At 33.7% G+C, this 24,481-nt stretch overlaps 10 protein-coding genes across 15 annotated transcripts; 5 read left to right on the top strand and 5 right to left on the bottom strand.

The window, feature by feature from the left end:
- Positions 1 to 179: 179 nt before the first annotated feature.
- LOC124437043 (protein Jumonji-like) lies at positions 180 to 2,306 on the bottom strand. Its single transcript, XM_046987054.1, has 8 exons — positions 2,130 to 2,306; positions 1,965 to 2,051; positions 1,777 to 1,872; positions 1,189 to 1,250; positions 912 to 991; positions 567 to 649; positions 379 to 480; positions 180 to 308 (listed from the first exon to the last, which is right to left on the bottom strand). Exons 1-8 carry the CDS (start codon positions 2,304 to 2,306, stop codon positions 180 to 182), a joined length of 816 nt encoding a protein of 271 aa, XP_046843010.1.
- Positions 2,214 to 5,754, bottom strand: LOC124436916 (protein Jumonji-like). The gene is made up of 15 exons (XM_046986893.1): positions 5,636 to 5,754; positions 5,084 to 5,505; positions 4,958 to 5,017; positions 4,790 to 4,872; positions 3,910 to 4,718; positions 3,758 to 3,828; positions 3,575 to 3,656; positions 3,408 to 3,476; positions 3,278 to 3,334; positions 3,103 to 3,174; positions 2,951 to 3,028; positions 2,787 to 2,878; positions 2,604 to 2,710; positions 2,459 to 2,529; positions 2,214 to 2,335 (listed from the first exon to the last, which is right to left on the bottom strand). Exons 1-13 carry the CDS (start codon positions 5,672 to 5,674, stop codon positions 2,617 to 2,619), a joined length of 2,028 nt encoding a protein of 675 aa, XP_046842849.1. The 5' UTR covers positions 5,675 to 5,754; the 3' UTR covers positions 2,214 to 2,335; positions 2,459 to 2,529; positions 2,604 to 2,616.
- Positions 5,755 to 5,846: 92 nt separating this feature from the next.
- On the top strand, positions 5,847 to 7,478 carry LOC124436950 (mitochondrial ribosome-associated GTPase 2-like). Its single transcript, XM_046986939.1, is given in 7 exon segments — positions 5,847 to 5,961; positions 6,101 to 6,183; positions 6,260 to 6,440; positions 6,514 to 6,732; positions 6,801 to 6,876; positions 6,879 to 6,938; positions 7,005 to 7,478. Coding segments are annotated over 7 exon segments (1,047 nt in total). The 5' UTR covers positions 5,847 to 5,928; the 3' UTR covers positions 7,400 to 7,478.
- A 6-nt stretch (positions 7,479 to 7,484) lies between these two features.
- LOC124436949 (ankyrin repeat domain-containing protein 12-like) lies at positions 7,485 to 12,018 on the bottom strand. 4 transcript variants are annotated; one of them, XM_046986938.1, is made up of 13 exons: positions 11,848 to 12,018; positions 11,453 to 11,587; positions 11,297 to 11,369; positions 10,876 to 11,205; positions 10,669 to 10,811; positions 10,413 to 10,604; positions 9,097 to 10,311; positions 8,931 to 9,003; positions 8,427 to 8,842; positions 8,207 to 8,308; positions 7,988 to 8,131; positions 7,827 to 7,919; positions 7,485 to 7,743 (listed from the first exon to the last, which is right to left on the bottom strand). In XM_046986938.1, exons 2-13 carry the CDS (start codon positions 11,582 to 11,584, stop codon positions 7,675 to 7,677), a joined length of 2,982 nt encoding a protein of 993 aa, XP_046842894.1. In that variant the 5' UTR covers positions 11,585 to 11,587; positions 11,848 to 12,018; the 3' UTR covers positions 7,485 to 7,674. The 4 variants fall into 4 exon arrangements, with proteins under 4 accessions (XP_046842894.1, XP_046842893.1, XP_046842891.1 ...); XM_046986937.1 differs by having other exon boundaries at positions 8,931 to 9,231; positions 9,310 to 10,311; XM_046986935.1 differs by having other exon boundaries at positions 8,931 to 10,311.
- A 78-nt stretch (positions 12,019 to 12,096) lies between these two features.
- Positions 12,097 to 13,597, top strand: LOC124436505 (ER membrane protein complex subunit 4-like). 2 transcript variants are annotated; one of them, XM_046986435.1, is made up of 6 exons: positions 12,106 to 12,195; positions 12,361 to 12,448; positions 12,527 to 12,562; positions 12,642 to 12,795; positions 12,872 to 13,029; positions 13,129 to 13,597. In XM_046986435.1, exons 1-6 carry the CDS (start codon positions 12,128 to 12,130, stop codon positions 13,165 to 13,167), a joined length of 543 nt encoding a protein of 180 aa, XP_046842391.1. In that variant the 5' UTR covers positions 12,106 to 12,127; the 3' UTR covers positions 13,168 to 13,597. The 2 variants fall into 2 exon arrangements, with proteins under 2 accessions (XP_046842390.1, XP_046842391.1); XM_046986434.1 differs by having other exon boundaries at positions 12,097 to 12,195; positions 12,872 to 13,291.
- LOC124436508 (neuroguidin-like) lies at positions 13,418 to 16,601 on the bottom strand. The gene is made up of 15 exons (XM_046986437.1): positions 16,498 to 16,601; positions 16,373 to 16,429; positions 16,213 to 16,284; positions 16,102 to 16,142; positions 15,935 to 16,031; positions 15,714 to 15,854; positions 15,566 to 15,638; positions 15,404 to 15,523; positions 15,311 to 15,342; positions 15,188 to 15,249; positions 15,049 to 15,097; positions 14,759 to 14,842; positions 14,652 to 14,680; positions 13,592 to 13,622; positions 13,418 to 13,486 (listed from the first exon to the last, which is right to left on the bottom strand). The coding sequence occupies exons 1-15, from the start codon at positions 16,519 to 16,521 to the stop codon at positions 13,418 to 13,420; spliced, it is 981 nt and encodes a 326-aa protein (XP_046842393.1). The 5' UTR covers positions 16,522 to 16,601.
- Positions 16,581 to 17,521, top strand: LOC124436504 (complex I assembly factor TIMMDC1, mitochondrial-like). Its single transcript, XM_046986433.1, has one exon. It carries the CDS (start codon positions 16,690 to 16,692, stop codon positions 17,335 to 17,337), a length of 648 nt encoding a protein of 215 aa, XP_046842389.1. The 5' UTR covers positions 16,581 to 16,689; the 3' UTR covers positions 17,338 to 17,521.
- Positions 17,522 to 17,731: 210 nt separating this feature from the next.
- On the top strand, positions 17,732 to 19,555 carry LOC124436503 (cleavage and polyadenylation specificity factor subunit 5-like). The gene is made up of 9 exons (XM_046986432.1): positions 17,732 to 17,949; positions 18,080 to 18,136; positions 18,205 to 18,234; positions 18,306 to 18,419; positions 18,487 to 18,550; positions 18,617 to 18,709; positions 18,781 to 18,856; positions 18,928 to 19,042; positions 19,115 to 19,555. Exons 1-9 carry the CDS (start codon positions 17,804 to 17,806, stop codon positions 19,134 to 19,136), a joined length of 717 nt encoding a protein of 238 aa, XP_046842388.1. The 5' UTR covers positions 17,732 to 17,803; the 3' UTR covers positions 19,137 to 19,555.
- Positions 19,475 to 21,510, bottom strand: LOC124436506 (cytochrome c1, heme protein, mitochondrial-like). The gene is made up of 11 exons (XM_046986436.1): positions 21,402 to 21,510; positions 21,161 to 21,208; positions 20,871 to 21,016; positions 20,680 to 20,806; positions 20,550 to 20,606; positions 20,414 to 20,474; positions 20,287 to 20,339; positions 20,067 to 20,214; positions 19,922 to 19,984; positions 19,789 to 19,826; positions 19,475 to 19,715 (listed from the first exon to the last, which is right to left on the bottom strand). Exons 1-11 carry the CDS (start codon positions 21,468 to 21,470, stop codon positions 19,608 to 19,610), a joined length of 918 nt encoding a protein of 305 aa, XP_046842392.1. The 5' UTR covers positions 21,471 to 21,510; the 3' UTR covers positions 19,475 to 19,607.
- Positions 21,511 to 22,041: 531 nt separating this feature from the next.
- LOC124436417 (vesicular inhibitory amino acid transporter-like) lies at positions 22,042 to 24,460 on the top strand. 2 transcript variants are annotated; one of them, XM_046986343.1, is made up of 2 exons: positions 22,042 to 22,264; positions 22,917 to 24,460. In XM_046986343.1, the coding sequence occupies exon 2, from the start codon at positions 23,061 to 23,063 to the stop codon at positions 24,360 to 24,362; it is 1,302 nt and encodes a 433-aa protein (XP_046842299.1). In that variant the 5' UTR covers positions 22,042 to 22,264; positions 22,917 to 23,060; the 3' UTR covers positions 24,363 to 24,460. The 2 variants fall into 2 exon arrangements, with proteins under 2 accessions (XP_046842299.1, XP_046842300.1); XM_046986344.1 differs by lacking the exon at positions 22,042 to 22,264 and adding an exon at positions 22,486 to 22,782.
- Positions 24,461 to 24,481: the final 21 nt, after the last annotated feature.

The raw sequence follows: 24,481 nt of genomic DNA, 5'->3' as shown, positions 1-24,481 counted from the left end.
TCATTTCAAAACAGAACTATGTATGCCAAACAAAATATTTCAAATACATTTATACCTAAATTTTTCAAAACAGTATTTGTCTATCAATAAAACATTTATAATTGCTCTTATTTCAGTATTTTTTTAACCTTATAAAACTGGTTTCCTTCACTTTCTATCCAGAGACATGTACAGTATCATTATGATGAACCAACAACATTACCTTGATTGCCTGCTTCATTAATTCTACGTTTTCTTACTTTCCGTGGTGTTGTACGAATTTCATGTAAGGTTTCCTCAGCTTCTTTTAACAATTGATTCAACTCAACCTAATGCAAAATATGTTCTTACTGATTGAATATTTAATGAATTCATAAAGATTAATCTTTGCAATCTTACCAAAGAGATGTGCGATGTTAAAGTTAGTTTAATGCTATTGTCATCTTTTAGTTTCTCAATAGCATGACGAAGACAAAATGAGTTACTTCTTACGTCTAAAACCTAAGGCGAAATCTTTTAATATGAAATTTGAAGCATCAAGAGATAAGAATGTTATATAACCTCGACTCGCGTTGCAGTTAACTTACTGTTGATGGAAAACAATAAGCATTACATTCATAACACTTTTCAATTTCACCCAAGTCCATTTTACGAGCTCGACATCTCTTTTCTAAAGAAACAACGAATAATTGAAAACAAAGTCCGCAGGGTAACAGACAAACACTTACTACAATCTTAAACATCAATCATTTAAACAAGAGTAATGTTAATCACAATGCAGTAGCCAATCAGAGAAGATGCAAGTAATGTCAATCACAATGCAGTAGCCAATCAGAGAAGATGCAAGTAATGTTTGCTACGTAAAACGATAACGAATTAAGAAATTATTTCCCCAACATTCTTATCAAAAAAATACTCCAAAAGATACATACCTTGGGTTGATTCCTTATCCGACTTATTCTCGTGACATCCATACTCTTTCAGTTGATTTCTTAAATCACTTTCCACATTTCTACAAGAATATTGATGAAATAATCGGAAATTCTCACGGTCCCTCTCATAGACGCCGGAATCTTATAATTGCGAGAGAGAAGTTACATTCACGTTTATAGACCGTAGAAATATTTATGAATGAAATGCTATGCAGGAATATTTTAGCCTTATCGATCTAGGTTAAAATTACTGTATCTTCAATAGAGATTTTCTCACCTCAACTCCGCGATTTCAGGAATAAGATAATTTAATGTCTCTTCGCTGCTTTTCCTGTGCAGCTAAAGTAGAAAAATATATATATATAAAAACACACGACAGACTCATGTTGTTACACAGCATTACCTCCTCCTTCAGGGAAGTAATTATCAAAAATTCCCAGCAAAATAAATGATTTTCATTATTGATGTCATTGTGAGAGTTCTGTTAATGAAGAAAATAATGAATTCTTCACCGTGGTGAAACTTTAGCAAAAAAGTTCTCAAGTAAATGGTTTGAACCCTGGAGTATCGTTACATATTTGTAAATGTAGATCGTCCAGGTTGGTATAGTCCTGAGAAGGACTGTTTTTGTTGTTGTTGACTGACGTTTCGACAACCTCAGCGGTAGTCATCTTCAGAGTCAAATGGCTACCAGAGTCAATTTTGACTCTAAAGATGACTACCGCTAAGGTTGTCGAAACGTCAGTCAACAACAACAAAAACAGTCCTTCTCAGGACTATACCAACCTGGACGATCTACATTTACAAACATGTAAAAAAGTTCTCATCGTAAATAAAAACAGATTTCATATAAAATAATTTCTACCATAAATGTTGATTTAACCGTCGAAAGAGAAGATAGTGGAGCAAACGAGAGGAATTCGGAAACAGAGAAACCCATCGACAGAGATGAATGATAGGCCTAAAGAATGGAAACACATCACGTAAAATTGCAATGAATCATTACACTATAAAATAGAAAAGTGGAATAAAAATTATAGTTAAAATTTTTACCTCGGGAAATTTTACCACAAATTGACCGACATCTTGCGTCACTCTATAAACAGGAATTCCAGCCTTCGCTACAGCGTCATAAGAAATCTGTACAATGGTAATTTAATGTTATATGTTAACAACATAAGTTCTTTTTGTGCTTATTTAACGATCAAGAATCCTTACCATACAGTTGTTCATGTCATTTGTATCATCATTACTTTCATCTTTAATAAATTGAAGAAACCGATCTCTAGCTCTCTTTGGGATAGAATACCAAATCTTGCCGTCTCCGTGGTGACAATACTCAATTGTATAAAGATGGTGAGGTGAACAACTCCATGTTTCAGTAGACAATACCATTTCAACCTTTACCATTGGACATGTAATTCCTGTGGTAAAACAAAGTAATTCATATGGTAAGAAAAATCAATCCCTATTGTCTCTAATATATGTAAAATCGTTTTTTATTTCTTTAAATATGATTAATGAGCGGAAAGACATTTTACACACACCTTCAATGCTAGAAATATCTCTGAGAAGCGATCCAGGTGATTTAGGTAAAATGTTTAAATTCCATCTAGACCTTAATAAGAACAAGACGACGTACGTTGTACAGTAGTGTTTTTTCCTTTTTAAAAAAATCATCAAATCGTTTACTTGTAAAACGGCTTCATTTTACTGGTTGGGAATGCCGTTCCCTCAAACTCAGCAGAATGGACAACAATGTATCTTTCACCTTCACGAGATATTCTATCAAATATTTTCTAAACAAAAGCACATGGAATATCAACTTTAACTGACCAAACGTTGACGAAAGCATTTTAATAGATGTAAAAAAACCTCAATTTCAGACACATCTTCATCTTTCTGCAGTAAATGCTCTTTAATATTTTCGCATTACGTTGAAACAATGCCAAAGACATTGAACGACCCTGAATTGTTTATTTTGTAACAAGCACCATGAGTGAGATGTTTTATTACATAAAAAATTTAGAGCCTCAAACCTTTGTCAGGTATTGTGAAGCTGTTTTCTGATTGTTCAACTCTTGTGAAGCAATTTCCCGTAGCCGTGTTTTTTCTTCCTAATGAGAAAAATGTTGACGTTAAACGTTTATTATATCATTGAAAATTACGGAGTTTTGTTTCTTCACTTTACCTGTAACAACATGTCATAAGACAGCAAATATTTGCAATAAATATGCTCCAACTTTGTTGTTCTGTCTGTCGCCTAAAACAAAGAATAAAAATACTCAAGCATGACATCGACTTAGAAAGCAAGTTATAAAACACAATTTACAGCACAAAAAAAAAGATTTTTGTCAATAATTTACTGATTTTGGTATGCGTAAACTATCCGCGACTTTGTGCCATTTTCTTTTATCGATGATCTATAAAATATTTCAGAAGAAATGTTTCAAGTAAAAAGGGTAAAATTATTTTTTAATTGGTACAACATCGTACTTGTTGTAGCCCACCAAATTCTTCCACGACTTTAGACATAAAAGGAAGATCCAGTTCACAGCCAGCAATCTGTAAAGTATATAAATCATTATGAGCAATTTATATTTTAAAATGTAATCTTGTTGTAAATTGATTAGTTAAAATGATAGAACTGTCGACTTTCCAACCTGTGGCATAGTTGTAAAAAGAATATTCTGATCTTCAAGATGATTTTTTATCGCACACATCTCCACCTCAACACTAGGGCATCTACAGCAATAACAGAACATCACTTCAGAATGATTTAATTAATCATTAATTAGTACAATAAAGGACAATTAAAGTAAAAAATAACATCGTTATTAACATACTTTTTTTTTAAGCAATGTATACGTTGCAGTTTGGTTGTAAAACGTATTTCGTCAGACAACGAGTACTCCGGCTACACATAAAAATAATTGTTTAATTTAGTTCTCATAAACATGACTTGAAATGTTTTATAAAATAAAAGATAAAAACATACCTGCCATGATTTTGGTGGTGAGATTAAACATATACCAAATTTTTCCACATTCGCTTTTATTGACTCAAAAAACTTCATGGGATTCTTAAATTCCGACTCGGTTGGTGTAAATACGGGGACATTTTGATTTTCTTTTTCAGTGTTTAATGCCTCAAAATTTTCTTTGTTAATGGCAACCATATCTTTCTTCTTTATCACATCTTTGGCTATTTTTGTCTCATCAATCTCTGAAGAATCCTTAAACAGACAGGTTTGCCTTTTCTTCTTCTCCAAAGGTCTACAACTCTCAATATTTCCTTCATCTTCAGTACATAGACTATCAACATTTTCATTACTTGATGCAGCAATAGAATGAAAACTTTTACTTTCCCCAAGTAAAACAGAAGACTTAGTGACACATGTAGACAACCGTGGTCCCATGGGGATCAAGGGGGGTGTCGCAGGACAACTAGTGGGGATACCGTATTCATTAAATCCTGGTTGTTTACAAGGAGTAGTAGATGATGATGGATATGAAATTGGAGAGGGAATGTTTGAAAATACACCATGATTATTTGTGAACTCTGGTAGAATAGCACGAGGTTGAGCCCTTGCTGAAGTTGGTGATGACATATGAGAGTTTGTTTTACATGAAGTATTTGACACACAATGTTGTTCAAGAAGACTTGACTTTGGTTCATCAATATTTTCATCATCATTGATTATTTTAGAGGAAGATGATTTAGAATCATCTTCTTCATCAGATAAAGGCGACAGAGGTGCACAAGGATTATTAAACATATTTAAAGATGTTGGTAATGTGCTTGATCCTAAAATAACAATTGCACACAATCATTGTATTACAAAAAACATTAAGAATTACTCAAAACTATAAAATTACCTCGGAGACAAAGAAAATCAAGAAAATCTTCCGTTTTAGCACGCGTAGTTGTTGGTTGCATTTGACTTTGAAACATATGTAAACTAAAATACACAAGAGAAGCAATCAGTCAGAATATTAATCTTCTTCTATCATCAAATGAATTAAAAGTTCAATTCACAGATGTACCTCCTTGGACTTAGTACATTTGCTTGAGCAAATTTTCTTTGTACACGAACTTTTGGCAAACTATAAAATACACATTGTGAAAACATCGACAATAAAAATAGATATTATTTCAATAAATGATTCTACCTTTCATTAGTTCTTTTATTACTATTATTGACTACATTTTCTGCTGGTTTCTTTTTCTTACGGAGTTTCTTCTCGTTTAATTTAACTCCATTTGAAACACTAGGTTGCTGTGAAAACTTTTTACTATGTCCATTACTAGATTGTGCAAGAACTGTACGTTTATTGAGTTTTTTTCTACATCTTTCAGCGTTCTCGTAATTGCTTCTCTTAAATCTTTTTCTTTGTGAGGTCTCATCAAGTTTGCTAAAACTTGCTGCCCGCTGGTTGGCTTTTATACCGCTAGATGAGGAGCAGTTGTTTTTTTTGTCCTCTATTCTGTTGCTTTCCTCTTCATCTCCTTGACTTTTGATAGCAGCAAGCGATGCATGCAAAGCACGACGTAATGCTACCTCTTCCTCATGTAACATCCCATTATTATACTCCTGAATAGAAATTTCATCATTCAGTAAGGAAACTTTGACATTTAATAGTGTAATTTTTAGAAACTTAAAACATAAGATAGTTCGAGTGCTATACTATGATTATCATAAATGGTAGAATATTCTAACTTACCAAACATCGTGTGGCTCGTTTCCGCCTTGGACGATGCATTCTCGTGAGAATAAATCAAAAGAAATAGTTTCTTAAGTCAAATTTTGGATACTTTGCCATCACGTTGTTTTCATCGCTGTATCTCAATATTACATGACGCTTCACTTCCACAGGAAATAATTGTCTCTTTCCACTAAAAATCGCGGGCGTGCTTAAAAAATTATTCCCACCTCCCCCTTTGTCTTACTAAGTCACTACATGGATGTGCATGGGGATATCCACTGACTTTCGTTAAGTCTTGATGGATTCATACAATGCTGAGGAAGCTATCAAACGTTAGTTTTAAGGTAATAGTAAATTATTTTACCCTAATTTTCTTTGTTACAATCAAGGCATTGCGGGGGTGGGGTGAAGGAGGGTGTTTGAATACAGTAAGGATTATCACTGAATAGTCATAAAATGATGTAATTTTATGAAATTTTCAAGGACCTTCAGTTTATTGACTGGCGAAAGGTTTCAGTGAAAGCTGGTAATGGTGGTAATGGATGTGCTCACCTCCTGAGAACAGCGTAGGTTTGATTAAATATACCACTGCACTACCACATTATTTATCATGGTGCTAAAGAATTTATCATTCTTTTTCAGAGGTAACCGAAGAGCAGGTCCTGATGGAGGCAATGGTGGTGATGGAGGAAATGTAATACTTGAAGCTGATGCATCCAAGAAACACCTTCGACATGTGAAGAAATGTCTTAAAGCTGAAGATGGAGGTAATGGTCGAACCAAATCATGTCATGGAAGAAATGGAAATGATCTCATAATCAAGGTTGACCTCGTAGAATTTGTTGAGATCATTAATAACATACTATGACTACATCATCTGAATTATACTTGGTTAGGTACCTTTAGGGACTGCAGTAACATGTGATGGATCATTGCTTGGTGACCTAAAGTATCCCCAGGATCAACTTGTTGTTACTAAGGGGGGAACTGGTGGTTATGGAAATATTCACTTTAAATCCTCTTCAAATCGTCGACCATTGGAGTTCACAAATGGGGAACCTGGAGAAGAGAAGATAGTTGAGTTAGAGCTAAAAACTATAGCTGACATAGGATTGGTTGGTTTTTTAATGTGTTTATTTTATATGTACACAAAAATCATCGAAATTTTTTATATTTTCGACAGGTTGGTTTCCCAAACGCAGGTAAGTCGACCTTACTTCGTGCAATTTCAAACGCCAAACCAGCGGTTGCATCTTATCCTTTACTACACGAAATCCTTATGTTGGTATGGTGGAGTATGAGGATTATGCCCAAATTGCAGGTGCACTAATTTTCTATGAATCGTCTACGTAGAAAAGTAATTAGAACAACGTAATATATTCTCTAGTTGCAGATATTCCTGGTTTAATTCAAGGTGCTCATATGAATAAAGGTCTTGGTCATTCATTTCTCCGCCATGTTGAACGATGTCGTTGTCTATTGTATGTCGTCGATATTTCGCAAGACAATCCTCTTTCTTACTATGAGATGTTGAAGAAAGAGCTTGATCTTTATAAATGTGGTTTATCTACGCTTCCTGCTGCTGTTATTCTCAATAAAATAGACCTTCTCCAAGACTTTAGCCGACAAAATAACATTGCAGGTGATATTCGAGAGAAATCATCACTTGCTGTTGTTAAAGTTTCTGGAAAGTATGGTACAAATATCATGGATTTAAAAATGTTTATTAGACAGATGTATGAAAACCATGTCAATAGAAGAAACAACGAAAACTTGTTGTGAATAGCATTATGAAAACATGTTACCAATATTTTTTTGTTCAAAAGACAATAATGAATTTTAGGAGGAAAAAACTTTAAAAGTACAATTTAATTGTTTTAAAAAAGGCTTAAGAAAATCTTAGCCTCAAATTTAATAATCACCAAGGATAAAACACCATTCATTTTATCTAACATAGAAACATTTAACCTTCTAGTCATAATCTCCAGAACACACATTGGTAAACTTGCAGCCAATAACAAATAACGTTAGCAACACAATCAGAATAATACTTGCAATTAAATTCGAACTTTAAAAACTGCCTTCAATGCATTCTGTTCGTGTTTGTGTCGTATTGTCATTACTCTCTGTGAAATAAAACATATATTTGATGAGCAAATAGAAATTCAAAAAATTTTATTTGAATAACGACACTTAGAAATTCGCTCACCATAATATTTTCGTACTTCTTAAATATTTCATCGTAAATGCCAGAACCAAATTGTTCTTTCGAGGCACACGCTTGTTTCTCCAACTTTTTTTTCTTTAAATAAGCAAAGTAATCAATTCTCAGTTCATTTCAATGAGTTAAATTTTATTTAATCTTTATACCTCGTTATTTATTTGTTGTGATGTCATCATTTGCCATTGTATAATGCTACACGCTCCTGGTGGTTCCATTTCATTACGATCATTGTAAGCCTTCCTTTTATAATATCTTATAATCTCTTGTTCTAAGCATAGTTGAAGTTTATCCTGGGAATGTTTTCAAAAACTGTTGAAGTTCACGAAAAACAAAAATATCGCAAATATTTATCTTTGGGAAAAAACCTGTTCGCTTTTCTGTTTCCTCGATAAGTGTTCCTTGGCATCTTCGTATTTTTCAGGGGCGTCTTGTTTCTTTGTCGCCAATGATGGTAATAATTGAACAGCCTAAGATACAAATGACAAACGTTTCTTTCCTCGTGTATCAGAAGACAATAAAAAATAAATTTTTACGTTAGGCAGGAGAGAGAAAAAAGAAAGGTAAAACACAATTCATAATTCATGCCTTTTCTTCTTTCCAGTCTTTTGCTAATTCGTAGTGCTTCGTTTTCATGAGAAATTTATTTGAGCCAGGCACGATGATCTCAGATGACTGACATCTTTCATGATTAAGAAGTGATCTCCAAGAAGTGCTGCTTGTGTTCATACTCTGCGAACTTTTGCCTTTTCTTCGTTTTCCACTTTTATTTCCACAGGATAAGTCTTGTTTTGTTTGACGACTAGACAAGGACTTAGAACATGTCAAGTTCGAATCTTTCTGTAGAGTAAAATTGCTCAATTTTTTGTCATCTCTTGCTCTTCTTAAATCAGTATCATTTCTTGGCCCCCTTTTATTCTGACCTTCTTGATTTAGTAGAAAATCAGCGGAATTTTCTGTATTTTTTGTCGCACGACCATTAAATATGACAAGACGTTGTTCTTCTAAAACATCAACATAAAAATCAACGAAAACTCCACAAAAGAAATGAAAGATATTGAAATAATTTTATTACACGCAAAACTTATTTACCCGTCTTCTTCCTTTCATTTTCTTTCTTCAGGAAATTGTCAACGATTTCTTCTTGCGATAAAGTTTCATCAGACTGGATAAAGTCATCAACACATATTATGGTGGATGTATCGTCCTTTGAATTGTTTTTCAAAGGAAGATCATCAAATGAATTATCAACACATACTTCAGCAAATCCTGATAAAAAACCAGTTGACAAGACTTCAACCGCAATAGTTTCATCGTTCTCTGCTGTAACATCATTAAATCCTTCAACTTTAGGTGGTAAACATCTACCCTCAATTTTATCACTCATGTCCACCTTTGTACCATCGTCAACATACTCTAACTTCAACTCACTTTCCGATCTCTTGATATCCCTTTTATCACTCATATCCACCTTTGTACCATCGTCAACATTCTCTAACTTCAAATCACTTTCTGATCTCTTGATATCCCTTTTATCACTCATGTCCACCTTTGTACTATCGCCAACATTCTCTAACTTCAACTCACATTCCGATCTCTTGATATCCCTTTTATCACTCATATCCACCTTTGTACCATCGTCAACATGCTCTAACTTCAACTCACTTTCCGATCTCTTGTTGTCCCGTCTATCACTCATATCCACCTTTGTACCATCGTCAACTTTATCTAACTTTAAATGAATTAAATCTGACATCTCAATTAAAGTTTGTTCAATTGATTGAGTTCCATTATCTTCATCATCAATGTGATAATCATCATGTGTTTTTCTTATGACAACCTCCATAACTTCTGATGAGAAATTTGGTTCATCCAAACAGGATGACTTTAACCCTGTTCGAGGAATTTTTGATGACTCAAAATTATTTGTATCCACGCCAACATCTTTTTCCTCACTTTGAGACACCATTTCTTCACAATCATTTTGACTACAAAAGTCAATAAATGATCTTTCATTAGTTTTCTCATCCGTATTTGTCTCAAATTTGTTCTTTGATGTCTCGTCATTCTTTTCTTGAAAAGAAAGTTTATTTTTCGATAAACCTTCGATATTTTCTTTCCCTTCGATGTTTAGTTGTTTAACATTACTAACACATGACCTTTTTCCGTTGTTGTCTTTGCCGAAATTCAATTCCACATCAGGTTTTCTTACTTCAACATTTTCATTTGTTTCAGCCTTTACCATCGTAAGTGCATCATGATTAAGTTCATCTCTCTTTTTTCCACGATGTTCATTAATCACATATGACGTCATCAACTTGGTAGTATGCACGGTCACTTCATCATTACTGGGTTCGAGTTTACATATGTACATAATGGGTTTCTCCATCTTTGATATACCTTGTGTTTCTCTTCGTTGTATATCGTTCCCAAGGATGGAACCTCTTTTGTGACCTCGTTCTGAACCACGTGACTAAAACATGTAATGGTGATCATTTATAATGACGTCAAAGATGACTTGAACGCCGTTTACTTTCACTACATAACGCCTCGTTAATGCGAGAGATTTTTTACCTTGATTTCGGGAGCAGAAAGTTTAGTTTTATTTTCGTTAACTTCAACGTGGTTATTATCAAAGACAGTGTCAACATCATACATCTTAAACAATGTATTCATTTCTTTGCTACGAATGAGATCTGCGCATGTCTTTCGACGTGCATTTTCTTGATGAGGACGAGCTCCACGAGATAACAAAAAATTTGCAAGCTAAAGTAAAACATGACGTTTTAGTGAAATGAACAACAACCGTAACTTTTAAATCATCCTTTACCTCAACGTGATCATTTATAACAGCATCATGTAATGGCGTATCACCCTCAAAACCTGAAGCATTAACATCAGCACCGTGTTTTACTAAAAGTTTTGCAGCTTCAAGTCTTCCGTGGTTTGAAGCTTCATGAAGAGCTGTCCAGCCTCAATAAAAAATCTTAATAATCAAAGATAAGCAAAAACGCAAAGTATTTAAAGCATGATATACCTGCAAAGTCCTTGACTCTGATGTCTGCTCCATCTTTTAGCAATCTTTTTAAACTTAAAACGTCTCCTTTGATTGCAGCAATGTGTAAAGCTGTCTCTCCACGTTCATTTCGTTTAAGTACACGTGGATTGACATGTTTATTGCCCTGTCTACCACGTGTTTTTATCTTTGTAAACATTTCGTCATCATCATGAGGTATGGTTTCAACAGTTGATGCAAGAAGATAAGCAAGTTGTTGACGCTCTGTAAGAGGATGCTTTAAGCTTTCCTTTATTTTGTTGTTTGGATATTTGAAATCAGGTTTTTGCTTCTTTATTTCACTTTGTTCTCCTGTGAATAAAAACGAGCGTGCGTGCAAAATAAATGATGTAAAATTCATTATATCATTAAGATCATTTCTGGAACAATTTCTAAAACTTACCTGACTTTTGATCTGTTTTTTGCCATATAAGTTTTCGCTTGGATGACTTCTGTGGGCAGTCTTTCTCAGGTGTCTTAAAATATGCCATAACATGATTGGATGAACAAGACAGAACAGCGGGCAAGAAAATAATATTATATAAAAATTACCAATTACCTTAGTGGTGGTTGAGGTGAGATTTGTAAGTTCTTTATCATTCACATTTCGATGTAGATTGTCAAAGGTTTGAGTTGGTGTACAAAGGTCAACATCCACTTCAAATGATTTCACTTCAGGACTTAGTTCCATGCTCTACACAAGGAAAGGAGTACAATGAATTGTTGAAATAGACTCATAGTTAATGTACCTTCATGAACAGAGAAGATAATAAAACATTATTTCTTGAAATAGAATCCCACAAGTACCACTTCGTTGGGTTTAAAATTATGGTGAAATTTTTATGAAAATTTATAAATCATTGCAGTTGAAGAATAAGCCGACTTACTAAACAACCTGTTTCATTTACTTTGTATGGTAAATAGCATTTTATCCACATGTCGTATGAAACTCACCGGTATTTCCTTGATTCTCACCGCTTTCACAAAACAATAATCGCTAATGTAAACTGTATATACTTATTTTAACAGATTTTGATAGTACTTGCTGAGAATATCGACAAAATCATACAAAATACCGTAATTTATTATCCAGTCGCTAACACACGTTGGGAATTTACAGACAATGTAATGGCGGTTCGAAATTCCCGCCATCGAACAATGCACATTTTATCCGGGAGTTCATCACCACTCACCAGTCTCCCAAGTGTAAACATGCTGCACGGTCATTGTAAAAATGGCGGCTCGTAACGTCGTTGGAAAAGGAAAAAACAACTTGAAATGGTCCTTAGATTTAACTTTAAAGTTAGTTGTGCCTGTGTAAAACTAAAAGATACTACTTTGGGCCAAATTATTATGAAATATGCGTTCATATTCTTGAAACCGTGTATATTAATCGCATGATTGAAAAGTGTACAGTGTAAGTATGCAATTAATGTTTATTTAAGTTTTTGACTTTCATTATTGTAGACCAAAGCATATGGCAATAGAGAGGTCTCATCAAAATACAGATCTAGCTGCTCCTGCAGGATTTACTAATAAACAATTGACAAATACGGTGAGTAAGTTCCCCCTTCCGTGTCATTTGTCTACGGTATTTTTATCATTTTAACGGTTTTAAATCTTATTATTGTAGGATGCTCACGAAATCGACACTAATTTAGTAACCAAGGTGAGTTTAAATGCATTATCCATTTAATTTTCACTTATGCAACCCCTACAACAACTTGTTTTTATGTGAAATCTTCCAGAAATCTTGGGACATTGCAATTGGTCCACTGAAACAGATACCAATGACTTTGTTTATCATGTACATGGCAGGCAATACAATCTCTCTTTTTCCCATTATGATGGTGGGAATGATGTTCTTAAAACCTGTCAAAGCTTTAATTTCTATATCATCAGGTACCAACACTAAACACCCAAGCAAACCCTAAATACCCCCATCTTGATCTATGTAAACCACTTGCTTTATTGATAGCATTTGTGACATTGGAAGGTGATCAGTCGTTTCTCATGAAGATTATTTATTTACTGGGAAACATTGCTCTTCTTTTATTGGCTCTTTACAAATGTCAGTCAATGGGACTTTTACCAACATCACCGTCAGATTGGATTGAATTTGTGGAACATAAAGAGGTAAAAAATCATACAACACAAATTCATCAAGAGTGTGGAATTCTTTTGATTTTTTTTGCAGTTATGCCAGTCTCAATTGAAAAATCTTTCTTCCTTTAGAGACTTGAATACTCCGGTGGTGGTATGACTCTTGCTTAACAAACTTTGTAAATTTTCATCGTTTCATGTTTCCTTGAAGAAAACATGAGTTAAACTTTTCCAATAGTTGAAAAATGTACATAAATTGAAAATTTTGGGAAAATTAAATAATTATTTAATCCAAGAGATTTATTTTGATAGATGATGATGTATTCCTAATGGAGGATGATGTATGCCTAATGGATGATTATGTATACTTAATGAATGATTATGTATAACTAATGGATAATGATGTATACCTAATGGATGATTATGTATACCTAATGGATGATGTTTTACCTTTTAATTTCTTCTTTTTGTTATCAGACTTTCGAAAAGACTAGAAAATAATATAATAACAGTTACAATATTAATTGTAGATATAGTTACAACAATTTACTCTGGTTCTTTAAAAAATGATAAACAATCAAAGAGTAATTCTAACCCGTGATTTGCGCTTCTTTTTTGATGTTTTTCTAGAAGGATACAATAAGTTATTTAGATAAGTTGCAATAAAGACCAAATCCACCTTTCCGATCTTAAACACACATGTCAAAAATACAGGATCAAATTACAAAATTCGGACAATCAAATGATTGGATGGAGTATTGTATTTGTAGAATAGAAAGATGCCCCTGGGGTGCTTGTAAATCTTATTTTAGAAATCCAGAACAACTAATTATAAAGGCAGAAGGTGAATAAAAACATTTTCTGTCAAATCAAAGGAAAGTTTGGACATGACATGCAATATAAATGCAGATACAAAGTTATGGAGAAAAATAAAAACTATTCTAACTCTGTCGCGGATATGACGAGGGGCATAACTAAGTGTTGATGAATTTGATGTGCATTTGTCAAAACAAGCTTAAGAATACAAAGAGCATGCCAAAAATATATGATTGAAAATTTGCTAAACACATATACAACACCAATTTCAGAGCTCAGTCAGAAATTGAGGATTAATCTGAGCATGTGTAGTCAACTCCACCAACTCTCCCCATTCATGGTCATGGGAATGACCAACTGTATGCAGTAGTACTGATTATGGACAAATTAGCTCGCTCACTTACAAATTTTCAGATAAATCATCTGTGCATGCACATTCTGCTTCGAATTTTTGTATATATATATATATAAATCTCAAACTTCTTATAGGAGATGTCAACTAGCAGTGGAAGCTGGGTGCGATATAGTATGCAGTGATTTAGGGGCCCACACTTCGGTGGCGACCGCACTCTCCCTGCATACCCCGAGCAAAGCCTATCGCAGGTGATCTCGGGGTCTGATGGGCGGAAGCTTGCTATTGGCATCTCCCAAGTAGGATAGCGTAGCATTTTATTGCCACTATTCTACATAAACAATACTATGTCCGACCATTTGATTGTCCGAATTTTGTAATTTGATCTCATATTTTTGACATGTGTGTCTACCGTCGGAAAGGTGGATTCTTTTATCTTTATTTATAATCTTTAGTATGAAATCAAAGAGGAAAAAGAAATGCCTACCTTGCTGTTTCATCATCATCATCACTTTCCTTTCATCAGAAACAAAAATAACATTAATGAAAATTATCTTTGGGCTGTGATGTAATGATATAACATTAGTCCATTACCTCATCAACTGCCATCTTTGTTAATATACTGAGATCAGTAAATTTGGTCAGTTCATCCAATGATTGTGTTTGTATTTTTATACCCTACATAAAAATGTATTTCATGTTAAATCAATGCTCCCCACACACACAATGATAGAAATAGGTATACAAGACTAGGAGTGGAATAATGACCATATTACAAAGTAAAAAAAGTCAAAATTCAAATGTGATGGGAAAAGCTTCCTGAATTTCACAGTAATCAAAGCAATAAGACATTTTCACTATTTTGCACTTTCCAATCAACATACCTTTCCCCGTTTCTTTGATATGACACGCATCATATTATTTTCTTCATATCTGAAACAAAATGACAAAACAATCATGTAAGTTACAGAATTGATGATTCTCAAGGAAACTGTTCATTTTCAAAACAGAAAAACAGACAACCTTTGTTGGTGTTTTTCCTCGTCTTGGACTTTTTCTTTTTGACGATCAAATATTTCAGTTTCCTACAATAACACTTTGGTCAATTTCAATAAATATAGCAATGTTCTCAAACATGATACTTACCTTCAACTCTAGTGGTGCCTCAGAATATTCATCTGAACACAAGAAATATGACATTTAGACTTCTGTAAATGTCAGAATTGACTCATTACAAACCTCTTAATTCTCGAAGTAAAGAGCTGTTTAAAGCTTTTTTTCTGGCTATTTCCGCTGACTTTTCCTTTTGAAAGTTTATCCTCATCTTGGTAAATAGAGAAGCAAGAAAATTATTTAGATCTATTGTAATATATCATGAAAAGCGAACGGAAAACTACTAACCATAATGCATTGCAGCCAACTTTGGTGGAACATAGACGCCTGTCTTCTTTTCCTCTTCTGTGGTATCTTCAAGCTTAAAAACATACCAACAATATGTTGCATCATGATCATTGAAAATATTTATGAAGTTATTAGCATACAATAGTACCTTGCTAACAAGATTTTCAGGTTTTGGTTTGAATCTAAGAGGATCATTTTTTCCACCAGAATGACCACTTTTGGCAATTTTTAAAAGTTTATCAATTTGATATTTCAATTTTTCGTTAAGTGGTCGAATCTTTTCCATCACCTAAAATGTTCAAAAGTTTATAGAAATTGTAAACCATCATTTTAGTTAATCAAACCAATGCAAAAAATGATAATGATTACCGTGCGTATTTCAACTAGTCTTTCTATCACAGGATCACCTTCAATTGATCTACCATTGGTCTTAAATAGCATCAACTGGACCATGTTAATCAAGTAACTATTTAAAAACATTCACTTTTTCAATTTGAGATTTTCATTTTAAAAATACTGATAAAAAGAAAACTTACCTCAGAAGCAAATGAAATTTCATTTCTAAGAAACTCACACCCTTAAAAATTCAGATATATGCAGCTTTTGAAATCAAACAACTTTCATAATAAAATGGAATGAGGTTTTACCTTTATGGTACATAATGATCCACTTTCGACCCTCTCGATTAATGATAAAACTCTTTGGTCAGCATCAGAAATCTTCAAATTTAAATGAAATATATACTTTACACATTTCGCACGATGCCAAGTTTTTTATTTTATTATAATATCATTTTGCAAACTTTACCTTCTCGTTAAGGCCGGATAGCAAAGCGGTCATTTTAGGAATATCTTTAGCAATCATCTGTACAAAGAAAATACTTGTAAAAGAAAAAGAAACAAAATAATTTGATTAAAATACTTAAGTTTAACCTCTTTTTGCTCTTCGTCCTCCATCTTTGATTAGCAAGACACCACTGGTCAAGAAAACGCAGTCTCAAGTGAAAAAGGTAAAATTTGGTTCATTTGTGGTTCCATAGATTCTGTACACAGATTCTACGTCCTCTTTTATTCAACTTCAATGATGGCAAGTTTATCACAGTAATTTGTATATACTTTGCAATAATGCCAGAAGCTGTGCAAGAAGAACAACCAAACACTTTTTGGGGTCGAATAAGACAAGGATTTTCCATCAATGAGAACAATGTGATTAATCCTGAAATAGCTCATTTACCTGTGGTTGTTTTCTGTGGTTCTCTAGTTGGTATGATGGTTGGTGGTCGATATGGTGCCAGAATACGAGGAGCAACCAGTATTTCTAACAATCAACTGACAGTTTACAAAAATTCAGTCCAGGCTGAAAGAGCATACTTCTCTGCAATATTACTTGGATTTTTTCAATATGGAAGTCGTTGGGGTTGGAGAGCAGGCCTGTATTCAGGTATATACAGCACCACGCTAACAGGAATGTCTATTGGTCGTAACAAAGAAGATGCGCTGAACTATATAGTTTCTGGAGCTGTCACAGGGACTGTGTACAAAATATTTTCTGGTTTTCGTGGCATTATTGTTGGAGGAGCATTAGGTGCTGCAATTTGTATACCTGTTGGTATTTGCATGCAATGTTTGTCTTATTTTATTCCATACCAACAGATTTTAAAGGAAGATATCGCTAGACAGAAAGCTGAGAGGAAACAGCACTTGAAATTAACTGAAAATGTTTTAAACAGAATGAAAAATGAATTAGAAGACTTTGTAAACAGTGAAGATTAAGTTATTGTATTTTTAATTTTTAAATGTTTTGATATGTGACTATTTATGAGAAACAACTTTGATGTGTCATAAATTATATGGTTGTTTCTTACCACTAGTGCTATATTTAAACACATCTTATGCTGAAATTGTTTTTTAGCAATTGAAATAAGTACCAAAACATTGTACTGTGCAATTGTGTTTATCCAATTGTCTTTGTTTGTTCTTGAAATGCAAAGTCAGAAGCCTGTTTGCACCAACCTCACTACCCAGAAATTTTTAAAAGAACAATATGAAAATTAGCTAGTAGATACACCATTCACTTTTATCAAAATTGCAAAGCTTTCAAAAAAATTCACTTTATCTTGATAAGATTGTCTTGAAACATTGTCCACATCACGCAATCTCCACGTGACACGCAGGATGAACTTTGGCAGTCGGAGAATCATAATCGGAGACAATTTCCGAATTCCCCTCCTTTTGATGGATGGCCAATAACGTATACGAAATCAAGATGGCGGTTTCAAGAGAATCAATTACACGAGGACCGGGTTGGCCAAGAAGGACGTCCAGCGTTACGAATTATCCAATACAAACATCGAATAACTATTCTATGGACAGGACTGTCAGATTGTAAGTAAAAGATTTAACTACAGGGTCGTTTTTACTAGTCAAGTTACGAGTTTATTGAATACTTGTTTATGTAATTTAAATTTACTTGAAATTTGTACCTCATTAATGTCACTCCACTGTTCTCTTGAAGATATCCGTTAACAAATTACACGTTTGGCACCAAGGAGGCACTGTATGAAAAAGATAGGTTGGTAAAAATGTTACATTTGTCGTTAAAAGTTCTGCACAACTAATATCTTTTATTCGTCATTTCAGTTCTGTGTTCACAAGATTTCAAAGAATGAGGTTCTGTCCGAAATAACGATCTAAATGTAAATGAAAATAACAATGATTGAGATTTTGACTTATTTGTTTAGAGCTGAGTACGACAAGTTTGGAATGAGAAAAACGGTTGAAGGTGTTCTTATTGTCCACGAACATGGTTTACCTCATATTTTATTGCTTCAACTTGGAACAACTTTCTTTAAATTGTGAGAAGTATTTGTTACAAAAGAATTTAATTGTTACATTATTTGATTAGAACATTGTCTACCATAGACCTGGTGGAGAATTGATGCCTGGTGAAGATGAGAATGAAGGACTAAAACGAGCCATGACTGAAGTATTTTTAAGAAAAATTTACTTTAAGTTCTTGATGATCAAATTAATTGTATGTAATATTATTTAGATTCTTGGTCGACCTGAAAACATGAGTGATATGGATTGGACAATTGAAGACAGTCTAGGTAGCTGGTGGCGACCAAATTTTGAGGCACCTCAGGTAACAACACAACACAATTCAATAACCTGGATCATAATGAATTACCAATTCTATCCCATTATGTCCTTTAGTATCCATATATTCCAGCACATATCTCAAAACCGAAAGAACAGAAGAAGTTATTTTTAATGCAACTTGGAGAGAAAGGTTATCATCTATGTCATAGATGTTAGTCTAAAGTACAACAATCATTTTAATGTGAAATTCTTTCTTTTTAGCAAACTTTGCTGTACCTCGAAACTATAAATTGGTTGCTGCTCCTCTGTTTGAGTTGTTTGATAATGCACCTGGTTATGGACCCATTATAGCTAGTCTTCCTCAATTACTTAGCAGGTAAATATCTCATAAAAAAACATTATAAATTAATGTATGCTTAACTTGTACTAATTATTTTTACTCTTTCAGGTTTTCGTTCTTATACATGTAGAAAAATGAAGTTTTATTTCCCCATGATGGTAACAACAACAGAATAACGAGGCTATCGTAGAGTACACATAGCCACAATGAAAGATTGACAATTGCTAATGTTTCCAAATACTTAGGATGTTTACTGAAAAAAAGTTTGAGAAATAAATTATTGTACCGGATATTTTATTGTTGAAACATATTGAGAAACGAATTGCTGTACTATGCCTGTATTGTTAAAAGTAATGCTCGCTTGCAGAGATACCCTGATCTGCGTTAGCTAGTTCAGTATAAAAAGTTACTTTTTGTTGCAAAAATGCCCTTATTTATAACAGCTACCTCAAAATAATAACTCTGGCATTTTAATGTGAGAAATAATATTGTATTTATGAAAAGCAATTATATTGTCATATAATTAATAAAATATGTGCTTGTGGTAAACAATTAGGATGTTTAAGTTATAAACCAAACACATGTACAAACATTGTTTAACTCATCTTGTTGCAGCCCAATAAGCAAGTTTTCTACTCTTTAGTACAGTCCATTTATGACGTTTATAGTACCAAGATGCCAGCACCAATATTGAAAACAGTGACAAAGCCTTGAAGGAGCAAGAAATAGCTCATTTAGAACAGTCAATATATATAACTTTATATTTAATGCATAACATATACCTTAATCCCCATTCTTTTACGATTGTCATGGTCAGGTTCTGTTAAAAAAAAGTCAAAAACAATTAAAGCTTGATATAATGACATTCTGTATGTTTAAGGATAAAACAAAGACTCCATAAGGAGATCAACTCACCTGATGCCCATCTTAAGAATGTACTCACATCTTTTGCCAATTGACTCATAGTTGCAGGAGTCCCTAAAGAAAAATTACAATACCATCACTGTCATCACAAACGCAACCAAAATAATTTTATTTTACATAGTAATACATCACTAACCATCGTCATATTCAATAATATTGGTATACAATGCAGGTGCCATAGCAATAGCTTGGCCAGGAAAATATGCATTATAATAAAGACCATCTCGAAGCTCAATACCGGCAGGTGCTTCAAAGTAACCAGTAAGGATAGAAAATATGTAATCCTAATAATAAAAAAGTTATCATTTCACATAAAAAGACATAAACTTTACAAAGCATTATAATATTTAACATACTTCACCACCGTGTCTGGCGTTTGCAATGAAGCTTAAATCTGGAGGATAAGCACCTAAATAAACAAAGGAGTGATTATTTTTAGCATTTTACAAATGGTATTTTTATTATTAGTGTAAACATGGCTACCTCCATTTGCTGCCCGAGCAGATTCTTCATTAGGATAAGGTTTAGGAAGATAATCGGCCAACTTATTTAATTTGACAAAAAAATGTAGTTGAAATAAATTTAATAATACATGAATTGAATAAAAACTTGTCTAAACCTTTCCTGGTCTTTCAAACATATTTCCTTCATCATCAGGACCATCCAATACTTGAACCTAAGAATAAAATCAAATTCATATTTTTAACAATTTACTATTAGATTCATTAAAGAAAAATACATGAAATGACCTCTTCAGCTAAAGCTCTTGCTTCATTCTCGGTGTGAGTCACACCAACTAAATGTCGAAATGCAATATACTTCATACTATGACAGGCAGCACACACTTGTTGATACACTTGAAATCCACGACGCATACTGAAAGATATAAAGTTTTAATAAAACAAACAATATCAGATGAAAACAAACTTCAAATACACACCTGGCATGATCTAAACTTTGGGTTATACCATGGTGAGACCATGGAAAATGAGGTGGATGTAAACCAAGTTCTTCAGCATACACAGTTGCGCCCAATAAGGCACAAGCACTGCCACCAGCCGTCATTAAGCCAAAAGCAACCCATGACTTAATACAAGAAATACTTAAGGTTTTACTTCATGTTGAAAATGATGTCTGCAAGTCAATTCAAGTTAAACATTCACAAGAATTGTAAGTTTTCTTGTTCATACCTACAGTTGTACAGTACATACCAACAGAAGTTGAGTTTACCTTAGTAGATTTTTTAAAATTGTCGGAAGCATAACCAATGCATCTTGACTGAAAAAAAAAACAATATTTATACGTTACATCACAGGATAGGATTATGTAAGAGATTGAGTGAACAACATCAATGACAAATTATATTCGTAAATTTTTCTGTATAGCAGAAACAATATTACACTTAAAATTACTTTTGAGCTATACTACATACTAAAGTACGTTTCCGCCAAAATAAAGTACATTTTCGTACCTTAACAGCACTAACAAGGGGTTTTAATCTGCCATTTCTTATAAGTAACAGAAAACGCTGGCTCGCCATTTTGCCTTTTCCCAACCACGCATCCCGTGAAGCTTTGCGAATTGTGATCAAAAAAAACGAAAGTCCCCGGAGATTAAAATAGGTACGCAGCAAGTACGCTTTACGACAGTCACGTGACTTTCTGATCATCAATAATAACCTCGACATTGTCAAAACTAAATGATTAATTAATGTGTTAAAACAACACCGCACAATCAATATAAGAAGTATTGGTTGAGCTTTTTTAATATGGCAAAGTTCTCGTGCATAAGAAATAACTTACGTACAGCTTGCATGATTGCATCGCTTAAATGGCTGACGCTGTGAAATCATTGCAAACGAATTTTATCAAAACGCTTATTTGATTTGGATTTGGTAAAAATAAATTTTCTATATTTGAATATCTGCGAGACTAACCAAATTCCAACAGTACAACAAAAACCTAATAAACTTTTATCGCTTCGGTAAATTGGTTTGATTCTTATTCATAATTCATAATTTATTATTCATGATGTGTTTAACGCAGAAATGATTTGTGAATATAAATCGCTGCAATACTTTGAGGGAGAGAAGAAACAAGCCATAGCGATGATTAAACACACGCATAAATAGATCCATTAATAAAATTATAGAAAATAGAAGTTTTAGTGGCAGACAAGCTAGTAAAAACAAGTTTCAAACGCTTCTGGATTTTAACTGCAGAAATTTTCGCAATATTGACAGTTGAATTACGGAAGGTGAATTAACAGAAAAGATGAATGCAAAGTAGAAACTACTGAGCAAAACACATGCTTTAGCTCTGGAATATACAGTCGGTGAGTAAAAAATGCTTTCTTCGTTTCAAACTGTGTGCATTTTCGTTACTTTTTTGAATCTTTCATTGAACTGAACGATAAAAAACACTAACGTATCGAAAAACTGCTCAGATAATGAAAGATTGCTGCGTGAGAAGTTTCTAGAACGTTTTCAACGAAAGGCAGAAATATGTAATGAAGTTTAGGCCACCATAACCAAACAGTAAAAAAAATTCCAACTTGTGGGAAGATTAGGAAAATGTTGGTTTGTTGCGACCAAAGAGAAAAGGATAAAAGTTGATAGCATGCATAATTCAAATGAAGCGAAAGTTTTGATTGCATTATCAGCTGCTTTCAGACACTTGTGTGGTTATGAGTAAAACTCATTAAGAACAGTGTGCAAATAAAGAAAATTAATCAGATCAAACTGTTTTCAAAACTGCATACTTACGTTTGATCGCGAAATAAGTTCGAATTGCTTAGATCAGTGACATAGACTATCAATCTTAATGATACATGAAGAGTAACGAAGTGAAAAAGTAAAGAATATTTTCAATATTTATAACAACATATTTTAAAATTTTATTCATAGAAAGAAAACAGTGAAATAAGAAAATGAAAACCGATTTTCAAACAGCTGAAATTCGATTGTCCAATTAATTTTTTTGTATAGGATAATCAACAAACTTTACTCAGCACAACAAGCAATTTCATATGATGCAGTAGAAAGTGAACTGAATGTGAGAAGACGTTTCTTGGAACGGTAACATTGTGTACACGATAACCTCAGAAAAGAAGCTTTGATAAACAAAACATAATGCGCAGTAAATGGAAAAGGAAATTGTACTTTTTAATGAACCCACGAAGTGAAGTAGAGGAAAGCGATGAAAAAGACTGTGAAGATGAAAATAAATCTAGTCATATTCAAACATTCTGGAACATATTTAATGCAAATCAGGGCGTCGCTGTACTCACAATGCCTTTTGTCGTCAAATGTGGAGGTTGGTTGGCATTACTGAGTATTGCAGGTGTCGCAGTGATTTCAAACTATACCAACAAGATTCTAGTGAGCTGTCTTTATGATTACAACAAAAATGGCGAGAGATATCGAGCAAGAAGCAGTTATTTAGAGATAGGAGATGCTTTCTCTGGTCGTTATGGTCGAACACTGGTTCATTTTGCACAAATCTTTGAACAAATGTCTTATTGTACTTTGCTCTTGATTCTAAGTGGTTCAATTCTCGAGAAATCATTTCCTCATATGGGCTTGCAGCGCAGCGATTGGACAGCGGTTGCTGCTATAATGGTCCTACCCAATGTTCTGTTAAAGTCAGTCACCGATGTGTCATGGGTAAGCTTTCTAGCAGTTCTTATTGGTCAAGTGGTTTATACAATTCTCACTGGATTTTGCTTGTGGCACCTTCATCGCTGGGAAACAAACGCAGTACCAGAGTTTGATATTTCGCAATATGGTGTAGCAGTAGGAATTATTGTTGTAAGTTATGCATCCCAACCTTACATGCCAGCTATAGAGGACAGTATGACGGAACCTTCACGGTTTCCACAAGTTATCAATGTCGCCTATCTAGCCATTACCGGAGTAAAGATGGGTTTTGGAATTATTGGTTTTTTAACTTTTCAAGATCAAACGAAGCAAGTCATCACAAGAAATATTCCACATGGATTTTTACATCTGCCAATCAATGTTCTAGTGTTAGGACTGGCATTGAGTTCATACACTATTCCAGTGTATACTGTTTTTGATCTACTACAGGATATCAATACCTCCTGGTTTCCCTTAGCAACCTTACTCGAAGGCTCTGATAGGCTAACACAAATCACGTTGATAACGCTAAGATGTTTCGTTATTTCGCTTACTTTACTAACAGGTGTAATCATTCCACATTTTGGATTGTACATGGCTCTTGTGGGTAACTTTACTGGAATGTGTTTAGCGTTCATCTTTCCTGCTATTTTCCACATGAAGATTTGTTACGATCGTTTGGAATGGCATCATTTTACAATTGACACGCTGGTCGCATTGTTTGGGATTTTTGGCGCTGCTATTGGTTGTCATTTTTCGATCCTAGCATTGCTTGAGGCATATAAGGATGACTAAGGATTTCATATGATAATAACCTAGGAAACGTAGGATCGCAATCAATGTAGGCAAATGTTTCAAATTAACAATAAAGATAATAGATTTACTATTAAAAATATTCGCGTGTTGTTACAAAA

This window comes from Xenia sp. Carnegie-2017, unplaced genomic scaffold (assembly GCF_021976095.1).
Source record: "Xenia sp. Carnegie-2017 unplaced genomic scaffold, XeniaSp_v1 HiC_scaffold_16, whole genome shotgun sequence".
NCBI lineage: Eukaryota > Metazoa > Cnidaria > Anthozoa > Malacalcyonacea > Xeniidae > Xenia > Xenia sp. Carnegie-2017.
Note: the sequence above shows the minus strand (reverse complement) of the source record. Positions and strands in the feature narration are given on the sequence as shown.

What these genes read in the sequence shown, in the direction of transcription:
- LOC124436503 (XM_046986432.1), top strand. Translation starts at nt 17,804, where the DNA reads ATGGCCAATAACGTATACGAAATCAAGATGGCGGTTTCAAGAGAATCA. An exon ending in ACAAGATTTCAAAGAATGAG is followed by an intron (nt 18,235 to 18,305) that starts GTTCTGTCCGAA and finishes TTATTTGTTTAG; the next exon opens with AGCTGAGTACGACAAGTTTG. An exon ending in TAAAACGAGCCATGACTGAA is followed by an intron (nt 18,551 to 18,616) that starts GTATTTTTAAGA and finishes AATATTATTTAG; the next exon opens with ATTCTTGGTCGACCTGAAAA.
- LOC124437043 (XM_046987054.1), bottom strand. Translation starts at nt 2,306, where the DNA reads ATGGTATTGTCTACTGAAACATGGAGTTGTTCACCTCACCATCTTTAT. An exon ending in ATGACATGAACAACTGTATG is followed by an intron (nt 2,052 to 2,129) that starts GTAAGGATTCTT and finishes ACCATTGTACAG; the next exon opens with ATTTCTTATGACGCTGTAGC. An exon ending in CTTATTGTTTTCCATCAACA is followed by an intron (nt 481 to 566) that starts GTAAGTTAACTG and finishes ATTTCGCCTTAG; the next exon opens with GTTTTAGACGTAAGAAGTAA.
- LOC124436508 (XM_046986437.1), bottom strand. Translation starts at nt 16,521, where the DNA reads ATGGAGGACGAAGAGCAAAAAGAG. An exon ending in AGGACGAAGAGCAAAAAGAG is followed by an intron (nt 16,430 to 16,497) that starts GTTAAACTTAAG and finishes TTCTTTGTACAG; the next exon opens with ATGATTGCTAAAGATATTCC. An exon ending in CTGAAAATCTTGTTAGCAAG is followed by an intron (nt 15,639 to 15,713) that starts GTACTATTGTAT and finishes TATGTTTTTAAG; the next exon opens with CTTGAAGATACCACAGAAGA.
- LOC124436417 (XM_046986343.1), top strand. Translation starts at nt 23,061, where the DNA reads ATGCGCAGTAAATGGAAAAGGAAATTGTACTTTTTAATGAACCCACGA.
- LOC124436916 (XM_046986893.1), bottom strand. Translation starts at nt 5,674, where the DNA reads ATGCATCGTCCAAGGCGGAAACGAGCCACACGATGTTTG. An exon ending in AATGTACTAAGTCCAAGGAG is followed by an intron (nt 4,873 to 4,957) that starts GTACATCTGTGA and finishes TGTGTATTTTAG; the next exon opens with TTTACATATGTTTCAAAGTC. An exon ending in ATACATTGCTTAAAAAAAAA is followed by an intron (nt 3,657 to 3,757) that starts GTATGTTAATAA and finishes TTATTGCTGTAG; the next exon opens with ATGCCCTAGTGTTGAGGTGG.
- LOC124436505 (XM_046986434.1), top strand. Translation starts at nt 12,128, where the DNA reads ATGGCGGCTCGTAACGTCGTTGGAAAAGGAAAAAACAACTTGAAATGG. An exon ending in TCCTTAGATTTAACTTTAAA is followed by an intron (nt 12,196 to 12,360) that starts GTTAGTTGTGCC and finishes TCATTATTGTAG; the next exon opens with ACCAAAGCATATGGCAATAG. An exon ending in ACACTAATTTAGTAACCAAG is followed by an intron (nt 12,563 to 12,641) that starts GTGAGTTTAAAT and finishes GAAATCTTCCAG; the next exon opens with AAATCTTGGGACATTGCAAT.
- LOC124436506 (XM_046986436.1), bottom strand. Translation starts at nt 21,470, where the DNA reads ATGGCGAGCCAGCGTTTTCTGTTACTTATAAGAAATGGCAGATTAAAA. An exon ending in CCCTTGTTAGTGCTGTTAAG is followed by an intron (nt 21,209 to 21,401) that starts GTACGAAAATGT and finishes TTTTTTTTTCAG; the next exon opens with TCAAGATGCATTGGTTATGC. An exon ending in ATTCTTAAGATGGGCATCAG is followed by an intron (nt 19,827 to 19,921) that starts GTGAGTTGATCT and finishes TTTTTTTAACAG; the next exon opens with AACCTGACCATGACAATCGT.
- LOC124436504 (XM_046986433.1), top strand. Translation starts at nt 16,690, where the DNA reads ATGCCAGAAGCTGTGCAAGAAGAACAACCAAACACTTTTTGGGGTCGA.
- LOC124436949 (XM_046986935.1), bottom strand. Translation starts at nt 11,584, where the DNA reads ATGGAACTAAGTCCTGAAGTGAAATCATTTGAAGTGGATGTTGACCTT. An exon ending in AAATGAAAGGAAGAAGACGG is followed by an intron (nt 8,843 to 8,930) that starts GTAAATAAGTTT and finishes TTGATGTTTTAG; the next exon opens with AAGAACAACGTCTTGTCATA. An exon ending in CACAACAAATAAATAACGAG is followed by an intron (nt 7,920 to 7,987) that starts GTATAAAGATTA and finishes GCTTATTTAAAG; the next exon opens with AAAAAAAAGTTGGAGAAACA.